General features: G+C 44.1%; 1 protein-coding gene and 2 long non-coding RNA genes across 5 annotated transcripts in view; all 3 read right to left on the minus strand.

The window, feature by feature from the left end:
- Positions 1-438: 438 nt before the first annotated feature.
- Positions 439-21,304, minus strand: part of LOC135706775 (retinal dehydrogenase 2-like) — a 44,759-nt gene continuing 23,893 nt past the window's right edge. Inside the window, exons 2-4 of the mRNA XM_065228430.1 lie at positions 1,299-2,079; positions 733-1,240; positions 439-665 (exon numbers count right to left, since the gene is read on the minus strand). Coding sequence (XP_065084502.1) covers positions 521-665; positions 733-1,240; positions 1,299-2,079 — 1,434 coding nt within the window. The 3' untranslated portion in view covers positions 439-520. The remainder of the gene's footprint in view (positions 666-732; positions 1,241-1,298; positions 2,080-21,304) is intronic.
- LOC135706773 (uncharacterized) lies at positions 4,008-4,836 on the minus strand. Of its 2 annotated transcripts, XR_010518189.1 has the most exons (4): positions 4,528-4,836; positions 4,370-4,448; positions 4,227-4,313; positions 4,008-4,168 (listed from the first exon to the last, which is right to left on the minus strand). It is a non-coding gene; the product is annotated as an uncharacterized LOC135706773 (long non-coding RNA). The 2 variants fall into 2 exon arrangements; XR_010518188.1 differs by having other exon boundaries at positions 4,370-4,836.
- Positions 10,784-11,623, minus strand: LOC135706774 (uncharacterized). Of its 2 annotated transcripts, XR_010518191.1 has the most exons (4): positions 11,324-11,623; positions 11,166-11,244; positions 11,023-11,109; positions 10,784-10,964 (listed from the first exon to the last, which is right to left on the minus strand). It is a non-coding gene; the product is annotated as an uncharacterized LOC135706774 (long non-coding RNA). The 2 variants fall into 2 exon arrangements; XR_010518190.1 differs by having other exon boundaries at positions 11,166-11,623.

Consider the following 21,304-nt stretch of genomic DNA (forward strand, 5'->3'; position numbering starts at 1 on the left):
TTACGGTCCTTTCTTCGTTAAATTTCTCCCAATACCCTTCGTCCGCTTTTTTCGCGTTATCAAACTTGCTCGCGCAAAAATACCTGTCCAGACAGCCGATTGCATCCATTAATTTCCATTCGACAACTTTCCCAGAATTTTGTCAAGGTCCACGACCAATCATCGTGCAAAGGACCCCAAAGAAGCAAACTTTCATTTTTATTTTCGACTGTGTGTTTCTGTTTGTGTTGCCTTTCCGATTCTGTTTGAAAGTGAATTAATTTGCTGTCAAAACGATAAAAAAAAACGTCCAAAACAACCAACAACAGATATCCTTCTTGTTCAGCGATGTGCTTTATTGGATATCGCTCTTGGTGCCAAGGAAAACATTTACAGAGCAATCGAACGAGGGCGGTTCGACCGGATTGCGGATAATGAGAAATGTATTTTAAACGCTAATTGATTTGAGCGGATTGTTTTTATTTAAACGATCATCACCGGAGGAAGATTTCACTTTCATTAATATTCCTTTGTGACCTTTTCAGACCTTCGATGGCAGCTTGATGGTTACGGTTTTCGTTTCCGTGTACAGTTCGATTCCTTCGTATCCCAGCTCACGTCCATGTCCGGATTGCTTGAACCCACCAAAGGGAGTCGTTGGGCAGACGTAATCATAACAGTTGACCCTGCGGAATGAGATAAAGTTGGAATTGGATTTGTGTTTTGATTGCTTTGAAGATATTAAGCACTTACCAAACGGATCCAGCTTCTACGGCGTTCACGAACGTCAACGCGTTGTTGAGGTTGTTCGTTAGGACTCCCGCTGCCAAACCGAACTCGGTGTTGTTGGCTCGCTCGATAGCCTCGTCCAAGGTTTTGAACTTCAGAATGCTCTGAACAGGGCCGAAGATTTCTTCGCGAGCGATTTTCATGCTATCGCTAACATCGGAGTATACCGTCGGTTCCACAAAGTATCCAACGTTTCCGAAGCGCTTTCCACCGGTCTGAAGCTTGGCGCCCTCCTTGCTGGCCGATTCAAAGAATCCCAAAATCTTGTTCAACTGCTCTTCGTCCACCTGGGGACCCTGTTGAGTACCCTCGGCAAATGCATCACCAACCTTGCGAGCCTTGGCCATTTCGGTGGCCTTCGCCACAAATGCGTCGTAAATGCCTTCCTGTACGAACGTGCGGCTTCCGGCGCAGCAGTTCTGTCCGTGGTTTGCGAAGATCGCATTGTGGGCGATCTCAACTGCTTCGTCCACTGCAATTCAAAATGCGTCATGAAAATTATTATACAACCACAAAATCTCAGAACTTACCATTAAAATCATCGAAGATGACAAGCGGGCTCTTGCCGCCCAGTTCCAGCGATACCCGCTTCAGGTTTGACTTGGAAGAACCTTCGCTGATCAAACGACCTGTTTCGACCGATCCAGTAAATGCAACCTTCCTTATATCCGGATGGTTAACGATGGCCGCTCCCACCGTAGGTCCGTATCCGTTGACCACGTTGATGACTCCATCTGGGAAACCAGCTTCCTTCGACAGAGCAGCCATGTAGAGCGCACTCAGTGGAGTCTGCTCGGCCGGTTTCAGTACCAGAGTGCATCCAGTAGCCAGAGCCGGAGCCCACTTCCAGGTCAACATCAGCACCGGGTAGTTCCAGGGAATGATCTGACCAACCACACCAACCGGTTCCTTCCTGATGTAGGTCATGACCGGACCATCCGAAGGGATCGTGCTTCCGTGAATCTTATCCGCCCAGCCGGCATAGTAACGGAACGTATCGATGGCACAGTTCATGTCGAACACCGCATCTGCGAAAGCCTTACCATTGTCCAGCGATTCCAAGTTGGCCAGCACGTTGATGTCCCGTTCGATCAGGTCAGCCAACTTGTACAGTAGTTTTCCGCGACCCGATGCATCCATCTGACGCCATGGAGAGCTGCGGGCAAACGCGACCTTGGCTGCCTGAACTGCGGCATCGACATCGGCTTTGTCACCTTCGGCAATGTCAACGATCTTCTGGCCGGTGGCCGGGTTGAGGGTCGGGAAGGTCTTGCCGCTCTGGGCGTCCACAAACTGGTTGTTGATGAACAACTGTCGAAGGAGAAAAGGGAGATGGAAAAATGGAAAATGGTTATCAGCATGATCAGTCGAAGCCAGGGGAAAACTCTACGAATTGCAATAGTTATGACGGCTTTGGCAATGTATTAACCTATTAACGTGGTCTTTTGCTTCTTAACGAGTAGCAGTCGATAACAAATTAAAGCACAATTTTGAAATACAATATGGTGAATGTAGGCTGCCATTTTTAATTCGGGTCCACCATACTGGATTTCAAATTGGTGCCGGTCATCGATTATCGTCAACTCTATTCCGTATATACCCATACAGTCATATTTCACTCGTAGTAGCCTACCTAAATTGAAGTCGAACATCATTTATGACAGCGCTATTTTTTTTTCGAGGGGCTCATGTATCAACAATTTGGATAGTTGCTAAGGAATTGTGATGATAATAAATAATCGGTGTATCCCTCAACCAATTTTCAGCTTGACAGCACAGCCCAACTAACGAAAGTCTTTCACTAAGTGGGCTACAGGTTTAGCCCAACGAGCGAAAGTTGGCTGTATTTCATAAGTTCATTGTTCGGAGGCCGCCATCTTGTAATTCTACTCATTGAGCCCATTCTGTAGATGCCAATATTGAATGGCAATTAGAAACATATTCACTATCAGAAGGCTACCATCTTGAAACTGGGTGCGCTATTTTGGCTATCAAAATGCCGGCAAACATCGATTATCAACTTGTACTAGTCAACCGCATTGCGTAGATATCCATATCACATAGGATCAAAGGAGTATTCGTTGTCCGGAGGCCACCATCTTCATAGTGACACGGCCATACTGGATTCCAAAATGGCGATGGACATTGAGTTATAGCTTCTACTTGTCGAGTCCATTCGGTAGATACCCATATTTAATAGAATTGAAAGGAAATTCTATACTAATATCAACAAGAAGCCTTAGGGGGTGTTTGCACTTGTGCTGGCTCTAGTGTACTAGAACTGTACTAAAATTAGCCAACATAATGTAAACAGGGCGAGAACATCTACCAGCATGAGATTTCAGGAATAACTGATATTCGTGCTAGTTTGTTGAGCTGTATAAGCTAATGAACTAGCATAAGTGTAAACAGCCCATTAGTGGGATAATTTATTAGCTAAGGAAAGTTCTGAAGAGGATAGTTCCACTTGAGTACGGCAGTGTGAAAATTTAAGAGAAGCTGAAATTGAGCAAAGGGCCATTAATGCGACAATCAAACACGCACTCATTTACCTAACTCATAAATTGATGGATGAAGGGATTTGAGGTATGTCCTCAAATCTATATGCTGTCTGCGGCTGTGGAACTTTCTCTAGCTGATAAATTATTGCACTAAATCTTCATGTTGATGTTAGTATAGCAGTTCCTCCCAAATCTGAAAATCGTTAACTTTTATTTTGAAGTAACAAAACACTTTGATGGAATGCATATTGAATAGCATTATTTTGTGGAAGCCCCCAATCTTGAATCTGCGTCCGCAATATTGTATTATTATCCACCATCTTGAGTCCTGGAATGTCACAGATTCCAGAAACGAACATTCATTTGATCACATAGAGATTCCTATTGATTGGTTATGAACGTTCTACGTTCCGCCGTGCTCCTCAAAGTACAAAAAGAGCAAGCAGATGAAGGAGAGCACGAGGTCTTCCCCGGAAACTTTATTTTCTCTCCTCTGGCTAACTGTTACTCTTTTATAACGGTAAACTCCATCGACGATAATACGCCAATCTGGAATAGTCCTCGATTTTGCTGAGCACCATGCTGTATTATCCTCAATTTAATCTCGAATTTAACTTTAATACGCCGAAGTCGAGATAATTCGAGATTTTCGAAAAGTACGCAGCCGTACCAAAATCTTCTGTTACCACTGGCACTGTCATACACAAATATGCATGTTCCCGTAGGGAAACCAAATTTTCAACAGCAGCTGACTAGTTTTCAGCAACGCTCAAACTGTAAACATTTATTATCATTAGCTTACAATTTTTATTAATATTAGATGTTACTTACAATAAAGTGGTTTCCTTTCCCACTGTATAAAGCTTCCTTTTCTTCCTCCTACACTCTCTCTGTTGATCCTATTAAATGAATTAATTTTAATTAACGATCACTCATCACTAACGCTACGAAACTTACGATTTGCTGTATGATTTGCGCTTGATCCGAACTTCGGTCCAACTACCCTAACGTTGTTGTGCTATATGCTCGACCTATTTGCAGGTGCTATCAAAAACATTCTAGTTACTAAGAATATGTGTATCATACTTTATTTTACTTACAATCTAAATCCAACGAGGAATGGTAGATACTTTTTGGGTGAATGTATCCTTTACAGGTATCCACCACGATCGACCGTCGCTGCAGGTAAGTAAACGAGGGTAAATATTTACATTCATACACTAACTTAACTAAATTTTATTCCTTTTCGTTTACTTACAGGATTTAGCGGTAAATAAGGAACGTTTTTTGTACCTCCTGCGACCAATCTAGCACTATTTATATACGATTTTCGAATAATAAACTTTAACCGCGGAACTGAATTGTTTATATTCTAATAATACATCGAGATTATATTTGCGATGGCGAATTATGTTTACCACTCACTATTATCTATATTACTACTACTACCACTACTACTACATACTATCATCTTGTTTACTTATCTCCATTCCTATTTGTCAACATTTAACGGCAGCACTCAATCTGCAGTACCGTTATGCAGTGTTGCCAGATTCACCTCTGCGGTGTTGCAACACCCCAGCCCGTAACATCCGGTAATGCTTGAAATCTGGATTTACTGAATCTCCAACACCGCTAGATTCACTACCCCACGTCTTTGAACTTTTCCATCAGCGGTCCTCACGTTCACCTGTCGGATTCGTCCATCCGAACCCTTGGTTACCGCTTCCACGATACCTCGTCTCCACCACTTCCGGTTCTTTCCATCGACCACGAACACTAAGTCGCCCTCGTTTAGCGGCTTCTGCTCGTCGAACCATTTCGACCGTTGGTTGATCGTCGGCAGATACTCTTTAATCCATCTTTCCCACATCTTGTCGGCAAGATATTGCGAGCGCTTGTATATATTTCGGAGTGCTTCGGCGAAATCCGTAGGTCCACCATCCACCTGCTTGTCGGCACTGGCCACCGTTCCCCGTAGGAAATGATTCGGGGTCAGTGCTTCAGTTTCGACCGAATCCTGCGGCAAGTAGGTCAACGGCCGCATGTTGATCATATCGGCCGCTTCCGCCAGCGTCGTCACTAGGATCTCGTCCGTCAGCTTCCTTCCGTCGTCCAGTGCACGCATCGCCTCCTTAACCGATCGTACCATTCGCTCCCAGATGCCGCCCATGTGTGGCGTTCCGGGTGGGTTAAAGTGCCAAGCGGTAGCGGGACTGGCCATACTTTCAGCACATTTCTGGTTGATGCTCTCCATCCTTACCATCTCGTTGTTAGCTCCCTGGAAGCATGTAGCGTTGTCGGAGAATATGTTATTTGACTTCCCAAACTTACTATGGAAACGAGTGATTGCCATTTGGCAGGATTCAGTTGTCAAACTGTGCACGACTTCGAGGTGCACCGCCCTCACAGCCAAACAGGTGAATACTGCCACCCAACGCTTCTCTTTTCGTCTACCGATCGTTACTTCCACCGGACCCAGGTAATCTATGCCCACGGAGCTGAAGGGCCGTAGATGAGAAGTGACTCTTTCAACTGGTAGGGGAGCCATCCTTGGAGATCTTGGACGGCATTTGTTCACCTTACACCATACGCACCTGTTCATCACATTTTGGATCGCTGGGCGCATCTTGGGAATATGGAACCTCTGTCTCATTTCGTTGAACACCGTCTCCGAATTCGCGTGCCCGAACGCTTCGTGGTAGTGCTGGATCAGTTTCTGCGTAATTTCGTGGGACCGGGACAAGATGATCGGATGCTTCTTGTCGAATGAACTTTCCCCAGAATTCGCCAGTCTACCCTCCATACGCAGCACGCCTTCGTCGTCCAGTACCGGTGAACTCTTATAGATGCAACTGCTCTTCCTAATCTTCTCAAGCGGCTGACCCGGCTGGCGCTGCAGATTGTTCGTGAGCATGCTCATTTCATCAGGGAAACTGTCCCACTGTACCTGCCGCCACAGGATGGTTTCGGCCTGCTGAAGTTCTTCCTGCCCAAGTGGTACCTGCACTGCCACATAATTCACCGCTGTCGCTTCGATCAGCCGACGTTGCTTCGTCGTTGCCCATGTTGTCACTATCGGCTCACCTCGTTTTTTACGCCGGCAGTTGACGATGAAGCGTACCATGGTAGCCGTCACTCGCAAGAGTCTTGTCCAACGAGAAATCGCTTCAACGTTGATCACCTCTTGGAACAACACAGAACCTCGTGCCTCCTCCTCGGTTTCTTCAAACGTTGATTTTTTCGATGGCCACTGATCCTCCGGCTGGTACAGGAGATCTGGTCCTTGAAACCATATTCCATCGCTTTGAAGAGGTGGACCTTGTCCCCACTTCGTCAATACGTCTGCTATGTTCAGTTTGGTTGGCACCCATCGCCAGTCAGTAACCTTTGTGAGCTCCTGGATTTCGCCGACCCGAAATGCAACGAATTGCTTGTAGCGATGTTGGTCGGAATTCAGCCAGCTACACACTGTGCGAGAATCTGTCCAGAAAACAGTACGGAGGAATTTGTACGAATGTGTGTCCAGAACGGTTTGACTCATACGGGCTCCCAGAACCGCACCCATTAATTCCAGACGAGGAATTGACTGACGTTTAATCGGTGCCACCTTTGCTCGAGACATCATCAGGCTGCAATGAACATTGCCGTTGACAACCGCTCGCAAATACGCCACGCATCCGTACGCGTGTTCGCTGGCATCGGTAAAGATGTGAACTTCCAGCGAATCGATTTCGGAGCACTTAGCACCTCCGAGGTAGCAACGTGGAATTCGGATGGCTTCCACCTCCGGTAACAGACTGGTCCACCGCTTCCACAGCTCCCAGCACTTGATATCGATTTCCTGATCCCAGTCGCAGTTGGAACGCCACAGATGCTGGATGATAATTTTGCCGTGAATGGTGAATGGCGACAATAATCCGAGCGGGTCGAAGAAACCCATTACGCAGCTTGCGACAAGTCTTTTCGTCGGCCGTTTTCCCTCGTACAAGTACGCCAATAACTCCTCGCGATGCGTTGTCGAAAAGACAAATTCGTCGGAGTCCGGATCCCAGATTATCCCTAAAACTCGCTCCTTGGAAGTCTGCTTGTCCCGGTTGAAGTGCACCGGTGCGGCTGGTTTCGTCTCTCCCAGACTCCGAATAACTTCTGGCGAGTTGGACACCCAGTTCCGGATCTCGAAACCGGCTTTCCGATGTACCAAGCGCACCTCTTGCGCCAGCTTGACTGCTTCTTCCACCGTATCGACGCTGTCGAAATAATCGTCGACATAGTGCCGGTTTATGATGGCTGCGGCTGCTGCAGGATATTGAGCGGCGAGTTCCTCAGCGTTTCGGTTTTTGACGAATTGGGCCGAACAAGGGGAGCTTGTAGACCCAAACGTTGCCACGTCCATGACATAAATGCTCGGTGAAACGTCCGGAGTCTTCCTGAAGACGAACCTCTGCTTCTGTTTATCCTCGGTGCGAATCTTCATCTGGTGAAACATTTCCTTTACGTCTCCACCGAAAGCGATTCGCCATTTGCGGAAACCGAAAAGAACTTTTACCAGGGGTACTAGCATATCGGGCCCTTTCAACAGCAGCGAATTCAGAGAAACTCCTTGTACTGTCGCTGCAGCATCCCATACTAGACGTATCTTACCTGGCTTTTTCGGGTTTTGTACGACACTTAGTGGGAGATACCAGACCTCGTCGGGGGGAGTTCCAGCCAGCTCGTCCTCGGTAGCCAGATGCGCGTACCCTTTTTCCTGGTACTCGTCAATCTGCTTGCAGACGTTCTCGTGCAGCTCCGGATTCTTTTGTAGTCGTTTCTCCAGTTGCTTCATTCTTCTCACGGCCATGGGAAAACTGACCGGGAACTTTGGATCATCTGTCTTCCACAGTAGCCCAGTTTCGAAGCGGTCGCCGACACGTTTGGTAGTCCGCTCAAGTATTTCCCGTGCTCGTTTCTCTTCTGTTGACTCTTGTCGTACCATAACCACCGATTCCTCCAAAGCGTAGTGGCTTTTGAGCAGTTCGTGCAGGTCCTCGTTGGTGATCGCTTGGTGGTAACCGAAATAATTACCTGCTGCAACCGTGGCGGAGTGCCTTGGACCGTATACCGTCCACCCAAACTTGCATCGAACCGCAATTGGTTCCACTGGTGCACCAACCTTCGCCTCCATCGGTGCAAACGAATGGATGTTATTTAGTCCGATGAGCAGTTCCGGCTGTCCGTCGTATGACTCGATTGACAATCCTCGCATGTGTTGGTATTGTGTGGCAAGCTCCTGGTAATCCAACCTCTGACGTGGCAGCATCAGTTTTCCAACCGTACGAACACTATGCAGCAGCAACTTTTCACCCGCATCGGGACTAACACCAGACGCCCACAGATTCATTCGCCGGGAGTCCTTCTCTTCGCGCGTGATATCAGCCGTCCACTTGATCGTCAGCCGCTCTTGTACGCCAACGACGCCCAGCCGGTCAGCGAGTTTCTTCTCCAACAACGTGACGGAGGCAACTTCATTCAGGAACGCCAGGACCGTGATCGATTTTCCACCACAGTGAAGCTGTACCGGTACCATACGGAACATGGCAGTACAGTTCGAACGAATATGTGCACTCATTCCGAAAGTGTGCCGCACAGGATGCATCAGCGGATTGTGGTGCTCCTTACAATCGCCGATGTTGCAGAAAATCCTGAACCTACATAAACCACCATGCTCGTTGAGGCACACGTGACACAGTTTATCGCGGGTCGCTAGCTTCAGTCGGTTCGTGTACGACAGCTTCTTAAAGTCCGCACAGTGCCGAAGACGATGTTCCATGCTTTGACATAGATTACACGGCTTTAATCTCTTCCGGTCGCTCGAACTTGCACCTGGACTATTTTCTCCACTATGGCAGTACAACGCACCCTTTTCCTTCGGTTTCTTCTTTCCGGACGATGGTCCACCTTTGGGCTGATACGCCGGCTTGAAATCCACGTCAACGTTTGCCTCACAGGCGTCCTCGACTATCTCCATGAGAAAATCCGTCAGCGTTCGCAGCGTTTGTTCTCCTTTGTTTCTCCGGTAATGAACCCATTCACGCTTTTCACGGTCCGGAAGCTTGGCAACCAGAGATTTAATCAACAGTGGATTGACGAGGTGTTGCCGTAGTTCTGCGGCCTCCAAATGTCCGCAGAGTTGTTCTACGGTATTTCCGAAAGGAACGAAACTCCTCAGGTTGTCTGGCTTTGGAGGCTCCAAATGATTAACTTTGTCCAGTAGATTCTGTAGCAGTTGTTCCGGACGACCATAGTGCCGACGCAGCTTCTCGATGACCCTCGGAATTGACTCGGGAAGAAGCAGTTGACCGGACACCAGCTCAAGAGCATCGCCTTCGAGGGATTCCTGCAGTCGCATTAAGTTCTCGTGGTCCATGTAGCCACAGGCTTCGTTCGAAGTTTTGTAGGCCGCGTAGAACAATGGCCATTGTGCTGGTTTTCCAGAGAACTTGGGAAGTTTGAATGTCAACCCCTTTCTCGCGGCCAGCTGTGCCTTTGTCGGTCCGACCTGCTTATGCCCCAGCCCGTTTTGGCTTCTTTCCTCCACCTTCTTAACTTTCTGCGGAATACTTTTGACGGATGGTTCGGTATGTTTGGAAGCTACCTTCGAATCTTCCGACCGTGTATCATCCTCTTTGCTATCGTCTTCATCATCGTCCTCTTCGTCGTCGTCTTCGGTATCATCGTTGTCTCCGGCGAGCTTCTTCAAATTTTCTTTAGTTAGCTTCAGCGGTTTCTTGCTCTCTTTGCCAGAGGGTCCTGCTTTGATCCCGTCTTCATCTTTTTTATGCACCGTCTTGGGAACCTTGACGACTGATAGCTCTGCCAACTCCTGATCCAGGTCCGCCATCTCTTGTTCGAATGACTTCTGATTCGCTTTCATCCGCGCAATCTGTGCCTTCTTCTTCTGCAGAATCTCTTCCTGCAAAGCTCTTTGTTCTTCTTCTTCTTCAGCGCGCATCTCTCTCTCCATTTCCAACCTTTTTCTTTCAAATGCGCGCTGCATATACTTTTCCTTCTTCCGCAGCTGCATCTCCGCCTCTAGCACTTCATACTGCCGCTTTTGCCTTTCCTCTAACGCCTTCACTTTTTGCTCCACGATGGAAAAGCCTTTGCGAGAGTTGAGGCTAGACTTGTCAGACTCGTCGGTAGGCTTCCGAAGACGAGCCTGCTTCTTGGCTTCTTTGAGCTGCCTTTGGTACTCCTGAGCCTGGAGCTGACAGGCTTCGTTTTGGCAGTACCATTTCTTCGGCTTCAGTCCCTCCGTTAGACCTACACAGCGAGAATGAAACCAGCTTGCGCAACCGTCGCAACCTACCATTTCTTCGTCGCATGTTGATGGCCCGCAGATTCCACACGGAGTCGCTGTCAGGTCCATGACTGTTTTGTCCGCCGTTTCGGAATCGGAAGCCATTTCTTTGGGAAGGTCCGAACTTCTCTCTTGGACACCGATTGTGTCACTTTATTTTTGAGAAATTGTTCCCGTAGGGAAACCAAATTTTCAACAGCAGCTGACTAGTTTTCAGCAACGCTCAAACTGTAAACATTTATTATCATTAGCTTACAATTTTTATTAATATTAGATGTTACTTACAATAAAGTGGTTTCCTTTCCCACTGTATAAAGCTTCCTTTTCTTCCTCCTACACTCTCTCTGTTGATCCTATTAAATGAATTAATTTTAATTAACGATCACTCATCACTAACGCTACGAAACTTACGATTTGCTGTATGATTTGCGCTTGATCCGAACTTCGGTCCAACTACCCTAACGTTGTTGTGCTATATGCTCGACCTATTTGCAGGTGCTATCAAAAACATTCTAGTTACTAAGAATATGTGTATCATACTTTATTTTACTTACAATCTAAATCCAACGAGGAATGGTAGATACTTTTTGGGTGAATGTATCCTTTACAGGTATCCACCACGATCGACCGTCGCTGCAGGTAAGTAAACGAGGGTAAATATTTACATTCATACACTAACTTAACTAAATTTTATTCCTTTTCGTTTACTTACAGGATTTAGCGGTAAATAAGGAACGTTTTTTGTACCTCCTGCGACCAATCTAGCACTATTTATATACGATTTTCGAATAATAAACTTTAACCGCGGAACTGAATTGTTTATATTCTAATAATACATCGAGATTATATTTGCGATGGCGAATTATGTTTACCACTCACTATTATCTATATTACTACTACTACCACTACTACTACATACTATCATCTTGTTTACTTATCTCCATTCCTATTTGTCAACATTTAACGGCAGCACTCAATCTGCAGTACCGTTATGCAGTGTTGCCAGATTCACCTCTGCGGTGTTGCAACAATGCATAAACAACGAAATCAGTGCCCACATTTCTAAAAGGTGAAATTGCTATTCAGAATTTCAAAGGTATTTATATGGATCCGAGACTTCAGGATAACCATCCGCACGGTAGTGATCACTTGCCGATCGGCATTTCGATTGCCAGTGGGTTCAATTCGTCGGAATCCGTTAACGTCGCGTACGACCTCACCCGCAATATCGATTGGACAACGTTCAAGACCGCGATAGATGAAGCCGTGTCGTCGGTAGAAGAGCTTCCACCGTTGGAGGAATATAACTTCCTTTCCAATCTGATCTTGGACAGCGCGCTTCGAGCTCAAACTCGGCCGGTTCCAGGAACGTCTTTTCGTAGGAAACCTCCTACCCCTTGGTGGGACCAGCAATGCACTGAGGTTTATCTTAAAAAGTCCGACGCGTTTAAGCTTTTCCGGAAACGCGGAACACCCGAGTATTTCGAAGCGTACTCGACTCTTGAACACGAACTCAAGAGCCTCATCAAAGCCAAGAAACGCGGATACTGGCGGCAATTCGTGGACGGTTTATCGCGCGAAACGTCGATGAATACGCTTTGGAACACGGCGCGAAGGATGCGTAACCGGTCTTCAAACAACGAGAGCGAGGAGTACTCGGATCGGTGGATTCTCAAGTTCACGCGAAAAGTATGTCCTGATTCCGTGCCGGCACAGATGATTCCTCGCGAAACGACGAATTCGGTAGACGAGATCAGCCAGCCTTTTTCAATGCTGGAGCTCTCACTCGCGCTCCTTTCGTGTCGCAATTCGGCTCCGGGGGCTGATAGGATCAAGTTCGACTTGTTGAAGAACCTCCCAGACGTCGCTAAGAGGCGCATGTTGAACTTGTTTTGTCAGTTCCTGGAGTTCAATATTGTTCCAGATGATTGGTGGCGAGTGAGAGTTAAAGCCATTAAAAAGCCTGGAAAACCCGCGTCAGATCATAACTCGTATCGTCCCATCGCGACGTTATCGTGCATTCGAAAATTGTTGGATAAATGATCCTTTTTCGCCTCGACAAATGGGTTGAGACGAACCACCTACACTCAGATACTCAATTTGGTTTCCGTAGGGGTAAGCAAGGTTGCAAAGACTCATTTCAGCTAAAATAATGTTTTTTCGGAATAATAAAACCAAAAGATGGTATGATGGCATGTTTTACTTGTAACTTACAAGAAGAGGTTACAAAGTATGCGTTGGAAACATAAAACCTGTAAATTTTGCTTTCTATGAGTCACAATCAGCGATTTGCTGATCGCTGAGTGAGTGAGTGAGTGAGTGAGTGAGTTTGTGAAAAATCGCTGATTGTGACTCTCATGAAGTGAAATAAACAGGTTTAATATGTCAAACACATTCTTTGCAACCTCTTCTTGTATCCTACCAATTCAAAATTTGATCATGGCATCTAATTATTTCATAATTTAGAAAAACATTGTTTTAGCTGAAATGAGTCTTTGCAACCTTGGGGGTAAGGGAACGAACGACTGTCTCGCGTTGCTTTCCACAGAAATACAGTTGGCTTTTGCTAAAAAAAGAGCAAATGGCTTCTGTGTTCTTGGATATTAAGGGGGCTTTTGATTCAGTATCGGTTGAAGTCCTCAGACAAACTCCACGCTTGTGGCCTTTCCCCATTAATTAATAACTTTTTGTACAATTTGCTGTCAGAGAAACATATGAGCTTTTTCTTTGGAAACTCTACAGCTTCTCGATTTAGTTACATGGGTCTCCCGCAGGGCTCATGTTTAAGCCCCCTTTTGTACAATTTCTATGTCAGAGAAATTGACAATTGTCTAAGTGACAACTGCACGTTGATACAACTTGCAGATGATGGCGTAGTGTCTATGACAGGGCCCAAAGGGGTCAACCTGCAATGACCCTTACAGGATACCTTAGACAATTTGTCTACTTGGGCTATCGAGCTAGGTATCGAATTCTCCACGGAGAAAACTGAGTTGGTCGTTTTTTCTAGGAAGCATAGCCCAGCACAACCAAAGCTTCAACTTTTGGGTAGGCCGATCACTCATTCCATGTCTTTCAAATATCTTGGGGTCTGGTTCGATTCCAAATGCACCTGGAGATCCCACATTGAGTATCTGAGACGAAAATGCGAACAAAGGATCAATTTTCTCCGAACAATTACCGGAACGTGGTGGGGAGCTCATCCGCAAGATCTTCTAACATTGTACCGGACAACGATTTTATCGGTTTTAGAGTACGGTAGTTTTTGCTTCCAATCGGCGGCTAAAACTCACATCATCAAACTGGAACGTATACAGTATCGTTGTCTTCGTATCGCGTTGGGATGCATGCACTCGACTCATACGATGAGTCTCGAAGTGTTGGCGGGCATGTTGCCACTATCGGATCGGTTTTCGGAATTGTCCCTCAGGCTCCTCACCCGTTGTGAAGTTATGAACCCACTGGTAATCGAAAACTTTGAGAAGCTTCTTGAGCTAAACCCTCAAACTCGTTTTATGTCATTGTACTACGTGTACATAACTCAGGATGTCAGCCCTTCACAGCATAATCCCCATCGTGTATGCTTCTCCGGCTTCGGCAATTCAGTAAGTTTTGATTTATCTATGACGCGGGAGATTCGTGGAATCCCAGAACATCATCGTTCCATGATTGTTCCGTCAATTTATGCTGCAAAGTTTGGCAAAGTTGATTCCGCAAGATCGTTCTTCACAGATGGATCACTAATAGAGTCGTCCGCTGGTTTTGGTATTTTTAACGAATTTCATGGCGCCTCTCGAATGCTTCAAGCTCCTTGTTCCGTATATGTTGCTGAACTGGCGGCAATACTCTATACGCTAGAAACGATCGCCTCACTTGCACCAGATCACTATTTTATTTTTACGGATAGTCTCAGTTCTGTCGAGGCTATTCGCTCCATGAGGCCGGTAAAGCACTCCTCGTATTTTCTTATGAAAATACGAGAGCTTCTGAGTGCTTTATCTTTAAGATCTTTTGTCATCACCTTTGCATGGGTCCCATCTCATTGCTCGATTCCGGGCAATGAGAAGGCGGACTCGCTTGCAAAGGTGGGTGTTATGGAAGGCGATATTTACGATCGACAAATCGCCTACGATGAATTTTTCTTCATTTATCGTCAACAGTCCCTCGCCAGCTGGCAAAATAAATGGAGTGAAGGGAGTTTGGGACGATGGTTATATTCAATCATCCCTAAGGTGTCGAAGTGTCCTTGGTTCAAGGGGTTGTATGTGGGTCGAGACTTCATTCGTATGATGTCTCGCCTCATGTCCAATCACTATTCGTTAAACGCTCACTTGTTTCGTGTTGGGCTGGGAGACAGCAATCTCTGTGAATGTGGACAAGGTTACCAAGGCGCTGACCACATCCTTTGATCTTGTGCTGAGCATCGTGGAGTCAGATCTGAGCTGTGCGATTCCCTTCGGGCTCGAGGTAGACAACCTAATGTTCCAGTTCGGGATGTTTTGGCTAGACGTGATCTGGAGTTTATGAAACTCATATATGTTTACTTTAAGAATACTAACCTTAGATTGTAAGTTTGATTAACCTTGTGTTTAGTTTGGGTATTGTGCGTGTAGTTTTTTTTAATGTTTGTTTTCAAGATCAATAGAAATAAGTTCATGTTTTAGGATTAATTAAATGTTGGTATAATAAATCATATTTCAAACCTCCTTCTCCCTTTCCCCATCCAAAAAATTGTAAATCTCCACTAACCTCGAGACGACCGCGAGTAATCGGTTCAATTCCTTTAACTCTAGATTTAAGACATTAATCATGTATAATGCAAATGATAACTCGGCTCTGTAAAGTTTATTCGATTGATCCTGTACTGTACTGTAGATCACCCCTCGAAACATAGGAAAATCCACTAGCCCCTCATTTTATCTATCAAACTTTCATAGCGAATCAAAACAAACATTATGTAGTACTAGAATTTCGACTAGAATGGGGTACATTAATCGATTTGCTTGGGACCAATAGGCAATTTAAAATCGTTAGTTTCCAGCGGTTGGTATATTGGTATAATGTTGGTATAAAGTTGAAAATGCGACAGTATAAAGTCAAACGTACACCTTTTGCCTAACCCGTACGATGTACGCGGAGACTTAGTATGTCTTCAAGTCTACAGGCAAAAAATGTGCGTCCACCTTTTGCGGGTTAGGTAAAAGGTGTGTGTTTGACCTTATACTGTCGCATTGTTGGCCCTTCGCTCATTTTCAACTTCTATTCCATTTTCATACTGCCGTACTCTCTACCCTCTTCTAAAGATCATTCTCTAGCTAATAAATTGTCACACTAAAGCTTCATGTTAGCATTTCCAACCAACTCTGAACATCGCAAGCTTTGCGTATGAACTAACATAAAAACACTTTGAATGTTACGGTTTATGTAATCGACGGTGGTGTCAACAGCTGGTGTCATTCAGCTTAATCAAAAATAATAAATTTAGTCTATACAAACCTACTATATTCGGTCAGCCAGAGCGCTATAAACTGGAAGTTTGAATCCTGGAGGCTTGAAGTTACACTCATTATTGGATAGTGTGTGCACATGTAATATTATGCTCGATCAAAGGGTCAAAAAGCATGCATTTGAACGTTGATGGGGCTAGCTGGTGTATTTGTTTGGAATTGAATTGTTGTTTCATATTACCGGGAGTCATACGAGTCCTTCGGAATCCGTAACCCATTTAAATTTTCTCATGGCGTTTTTGGCGGCCATATACGTTGCACCATAACAATCTTATTTGCATTTCTTCTCCTTTTTTTAGACATAATTTACGTGTGCTATTTTTGATTTTTTATCTTTTCCAACTTTTGGCGTGATCCATAAATAATGTAACGGATCAGGGGAAAGTGGGAGTCTCAACATTTCTTACAGTTTCTTACAAATGAGAAAAGTTGGTTGACATTTTCATACATACAATTTAGTAGGGGTAAAAATACATTAAATGAGCCAATCGATGTGAAAATTTACCCAACTGAATATTAAAATAAATTCTGAAAATTTTAAAATCTGAGGAAAATTTTCGGAGGACAGGTTGTTAACTGAAACTTTTACAGAGTCATAATTTGTGAATGGCTTCTTGTTAGAAAAAATAAAAACGCACCGAAACAAATAATTCAGACCGGTAAACTTAAATACTTTTCAAACTCCCAACGTCAAAAAATATAACTATTGCAATTCAAAATATGTTTTGAATGATGAGATTTTTTAAATTCTACAATGCGCATCAAAACTTTGCGTTTGCGGTTCCTTTGCAATGGATAGATAAAAAATCTGTTCGATAATTACGTAATAATGAAAGTTCAAGCATGTTTCAGTAACAGATGTTGGGGGTTCGAGTATTATAAAGGCTGACTAAAAAAAAATTGGTACGCACAAAAAGACCTGTAATTCTGGATTCAATCGATTTAAAATGTTCATTAATGGTTGCTTTACAGTACTTTTATTAAAACTTCAAAGCTACAGCATTAGATAGTTACATTTCTCCAGTTCGAACAAAATCCCGAACCTTCCTCTTGATCAGCGTTGGAAAAGATCGCGATATTTCACGAAGACCAAGGGAAAAGTTCGCGAGTCATAGTGAGTTTTGGTGAACTTTTCCAACACTGCTCTTGATGGAGCCCATCAGCGCTCCTACAGTGGAAACGGACATGGAATCAGCGCATTTCTTCCATTTAGCCCGCATTTTCTGGATGTCCATGACTGCCCCGCCGCTTCGTCGAAGTCACTGCTTTAAAATTGCCCAGTATTTTTCCATTGGTCATAATTCCGGGCAATTCGGAGGATTCATTAGCTTGGGAACAAAATCGATCTTGTTGGCAGCATACCACTCAAGAACCACCTAAAAGTAGTGGCAGCTGGCCAAATTGAGCCAAAGGATGACTTTGCCCCTATGCTTGTGCAATATACGCTTTTTCAGGCATTCTTCGATGTAAACCTGGGATGTCATCGTCGAGGATGTGATGAATGGTTCCGTTTTCAGGCCATAACTGCAAATCGCTCGGGGCCTTCTTCGCGAATTTGTCGGCAAACACGAACTTGAATCTTCCTGGCACATCCTCACGTCCAGTCACGATGTAAAACTTTTGACCGGGAAGCTAAAAATCGAGTTTGACCTATGTTTCGTCATCGATCAAAGTGAAGCCCTTGTGTTTCGTCAAAACACGGTAGTACAACACCCTTGCACACTTTTTGGCCACGAAATTCTGCTTCATGTGCCGGTTCGGATGTTCCACACCGTTTGAAAGTTGGCGTTGTACCTTCTGGCCACATATCGCATTGAAAGACCGGGTTTGGCTTTAACGGACCTCAACACCTTGCTGCGCAGCTGACGATCCCTGGTTCCAGTTTTTTCGTAGGTCCGCTGATTCCTTTCCACACTCAGGGTTTCCTTGTAGGTTTTGAGCACTCGACAAACTGTTATGTTCACCATCTTCAGCACTTAAACCAGCTTGGAGTCGGATCAATCCTGATCATTTCTGAACGCGATGGACTACTTGGATCAAACTTGCACCAGTTGTTCTCTATAGAAATGTCAACAAACCACTGTCAAAAATTTTCGATTCCCAACACTAGATGAGTGCTAACGACACGCGAGGGGCGCACCAATTTATTATTAGTCAGTCTTTAGTTATTGTTTGCAATGATTCACATTTTTGCTTAGTAGTTTCATTTATTCATTTGGTTTTTGTTTTCTTGTTTGACACATATTTTTTTAATTAAAAAAATCTGAAATTTATTTTATTTTTGAACAAAATATATTTAGGTTTAAAATAGGTCCATAAAAAACTTTAATTATTTTTTCACAAGGGATTGCTCAGACAACCAGAATTCGTATAACAATGTACAGACAGTATTGTAAATAGCTACAGTTTAATTCAACATCGCATATAAGTATAACATGCATCGCATTCTGTTTGAGTTAAATCGTATAGAATGCAAATTTCCGACTTATATGCGATGAATCATTCTTCCATCGTACTGTACCATAAATTAAATCGGATTACGTCGTAAGACTTTTCAAACTAAACTTGTTATGACAGATTAAATCATATATGATGTCAAATCAACTCATTTAATATGAAATTAAAATTTGCACGTATATACCACTTTTGTAGGTATAAGCCTTTTTTTGCATTCTATACGATTTGATTGTTTGTATATATGTTTGTATATCACAGAAACAACTTTCAATATACGTGCATTCTGGTTGTCTGGGTCGTACGCTACCATCTTTTCGTAGGCAGCATAAAAAAGTGAAAACAAAGCAATCAAAGCTAGGTCCAAGTGCTGGTTCGCGGCTATGCTCCCTATGGCCACTTGTTATTAGCAGTGTCGTTCCATAACCTCACTTTTTACCTGTGCACCAACTTTCAAAACCAGATTTAATGCCATATTCATACTCGAATCGTTTGAAAAATACACTTAGTCTTCTATTTTACTCGATATCTATCCATTTCAAGCAATATTTTGATAATTGTTTATGTTTTGAGAGTTGATGCACAAGTAGATTGAGGTCAAGGAAACGCCATTGGTTATAAGTAGATAAGGAGTGAGCACTGACCATCGCATTGATGATAAAATTTGCTTTGACCATAATTTTGAGTTTTAAGAAGTGACCCGAAGTGTACATAATCAGTATGTTGTTGGTAAGACTGGCAGCCATATGCAATCCTCCGGAAATAAACATAAAGAATTTGTTTTTCAATTTATTCATGTTTCACACCATATTAACATAGAATACTGAAATATGTATTACAGCTGTAATGTTTTCCAATAGTAGGAATTAAATTGTTTTTGCGAAGATTACTTTTTAATTTTGACACATATTTGAGCTGCAAATTTGTGGCATCAATTTGTTAATTTTCAGTCGTTTCACCATAAAACTTGAAGCGTTTAAAACAACGGAATAGTTATAAATTCTTTAAAGTCATTAATTTCATATGTTTATTGAAATGACTTTTTGACTATGACTACGACTACGATTTTCATTTCTAACTTTTCAATCCAGTTAAAAAAAATCAGAATTATTTTTTCGCATAGCCACACTAAAATATCCAATACATATTTATATGTGGTTAACTAGAATGTCGTTCACATGCATTCGAAAACATCACTGTACTGTTTTAAAGATGTCAGTTAAACATTACAGTGAAGTCAGTCAGTCATTTGCAACTGGTGTCTTAAAGTCTTATGTTACATGAAACTGTTTTGCAACACCCTTTGCAACAAACATAAGTTGCAAAGAGATTCCACCTTCTGCGCTTTTTAAGGTACAATGAAGTTTTATATGCTATGCGTTGTCCATAATTTAGACCTTTATTTAGTCACACTAAGGTTGTTGTTACTGGCTGAGAAACAAATGGTGTTGCTTGGGGTGTAATTACAGCTGATCTGATCAAACGTCCAAAAATTACAGCAAAATCTGTAGGACTACTATTCCTGCTAAATCCCATTTATGAACAACTGTGCAATGGACTTCCCCTCGAATTCCGCTGCATCTGCCTTCAAAGCTTCAGGGTCCGTTCTTCACAGCAATTTGCTCGCCAGATTCGCAACACAACTGACCCCGTTTCAATTAGTATACTTAGAAATTCATTCGAGTCTGTGATTGTCTAGTTAACCAACCGCTGCGCGTTGAGTGTGCAAACTATCGCAATTATTTGTCCCAATCTCACTCCGGCTGCAATTTAATGCCGGTGCCCGAGGAGAATGCAATTGAATCGTGTTTCGACGACGCACACCGGCGATGGCTATCGGGTTTGCTAATTGCGCCCATTGGAGACCTCCAAGTGAGAGTTTAGTGAGACCCGCTGCAGAAGTAGTATATGGGAACCGCCGTGTGTGGACCGGGCCGATAAAATCTCATCTGCAGCAGCAAAAAGATGGACCTCCCTCTAGCGTTAGGTGATCCGTCTCCGGTTAAATCGGAATGCCAAATCGGTATGAGTACCTATAGGTTTCAGTGAGGGACAAAAATTGCTGGATTGCGATTAGCCGATCTTGGCGAGATTTGACGCTTCAGATTTCGCTCCGCATGATGGTGTAAGAGCTATGCACCTGGAATTACAGCTAATTGCTAGATTACAATGTGACGCAAATTAGCCAACCAGGTGCGCGCTTTCGCTAGAGAGTTATTAGCGATCGAGCTGGTCCTCTGGCTGCACCCTTGCCACCAGCCAGTAGTGGTTCCGTCCTCAATGCGTGCTGCTGTGCCAGTTCAGCGACCTTTGAATTGCGTTGGTCACCCCGGTCGAAATATCAATTACCTTTTCTGTCTAGTTGCATCATCGCGGCAAGATTGTCTTATAAAATGATGAATTTGTGATGTCCCGTCATTTAAAGTTTGTATTAAAGACACCAAGTCCGGCTCGTTCACCGAAGCAAAATCACTTTCTCCCCGGTTCGAGTGCTTATCCCGATGAATAAATAATGGCTCGTGATAACAGAAATTAAGCCTCGCGAGTCTTCCAGTAATGCACCGCAATTTGGGATTGCACCCGTTAATTATGCAACCCGTAAAATTGAAATGTAAATTCCCCCCTCCGGGACTCGTGCAGTTCCGCACCCGGTTGCATAAGACCCCGCCATTAGTCCTTTTGGCAGTACCGCCACCACGACGCCATTTTCGGGACCGCCTGCAGGAGATTTG

The sequence above is a fragment of the Ochlerotatus camptorhynchus genome, unplaced genomic scaffold (genome assembly GCF_037179485.1).
Source record: "Ochlerotatus camptorhynchus isolate MF236.1 unplaced genomic scaffold, CSIRO-AGI_Acam_v1.1 ptg000290l, whole genome shotgun sequence".
In the NCBI taxonomy this organism is placed as follows: domain Eukaryota; kingdom Metazoa; phylum Arthropoda; class Insecta; order Diptera; family Culicidae; genus Ochlerotatus; species Ochlerotatus camptorhynchus.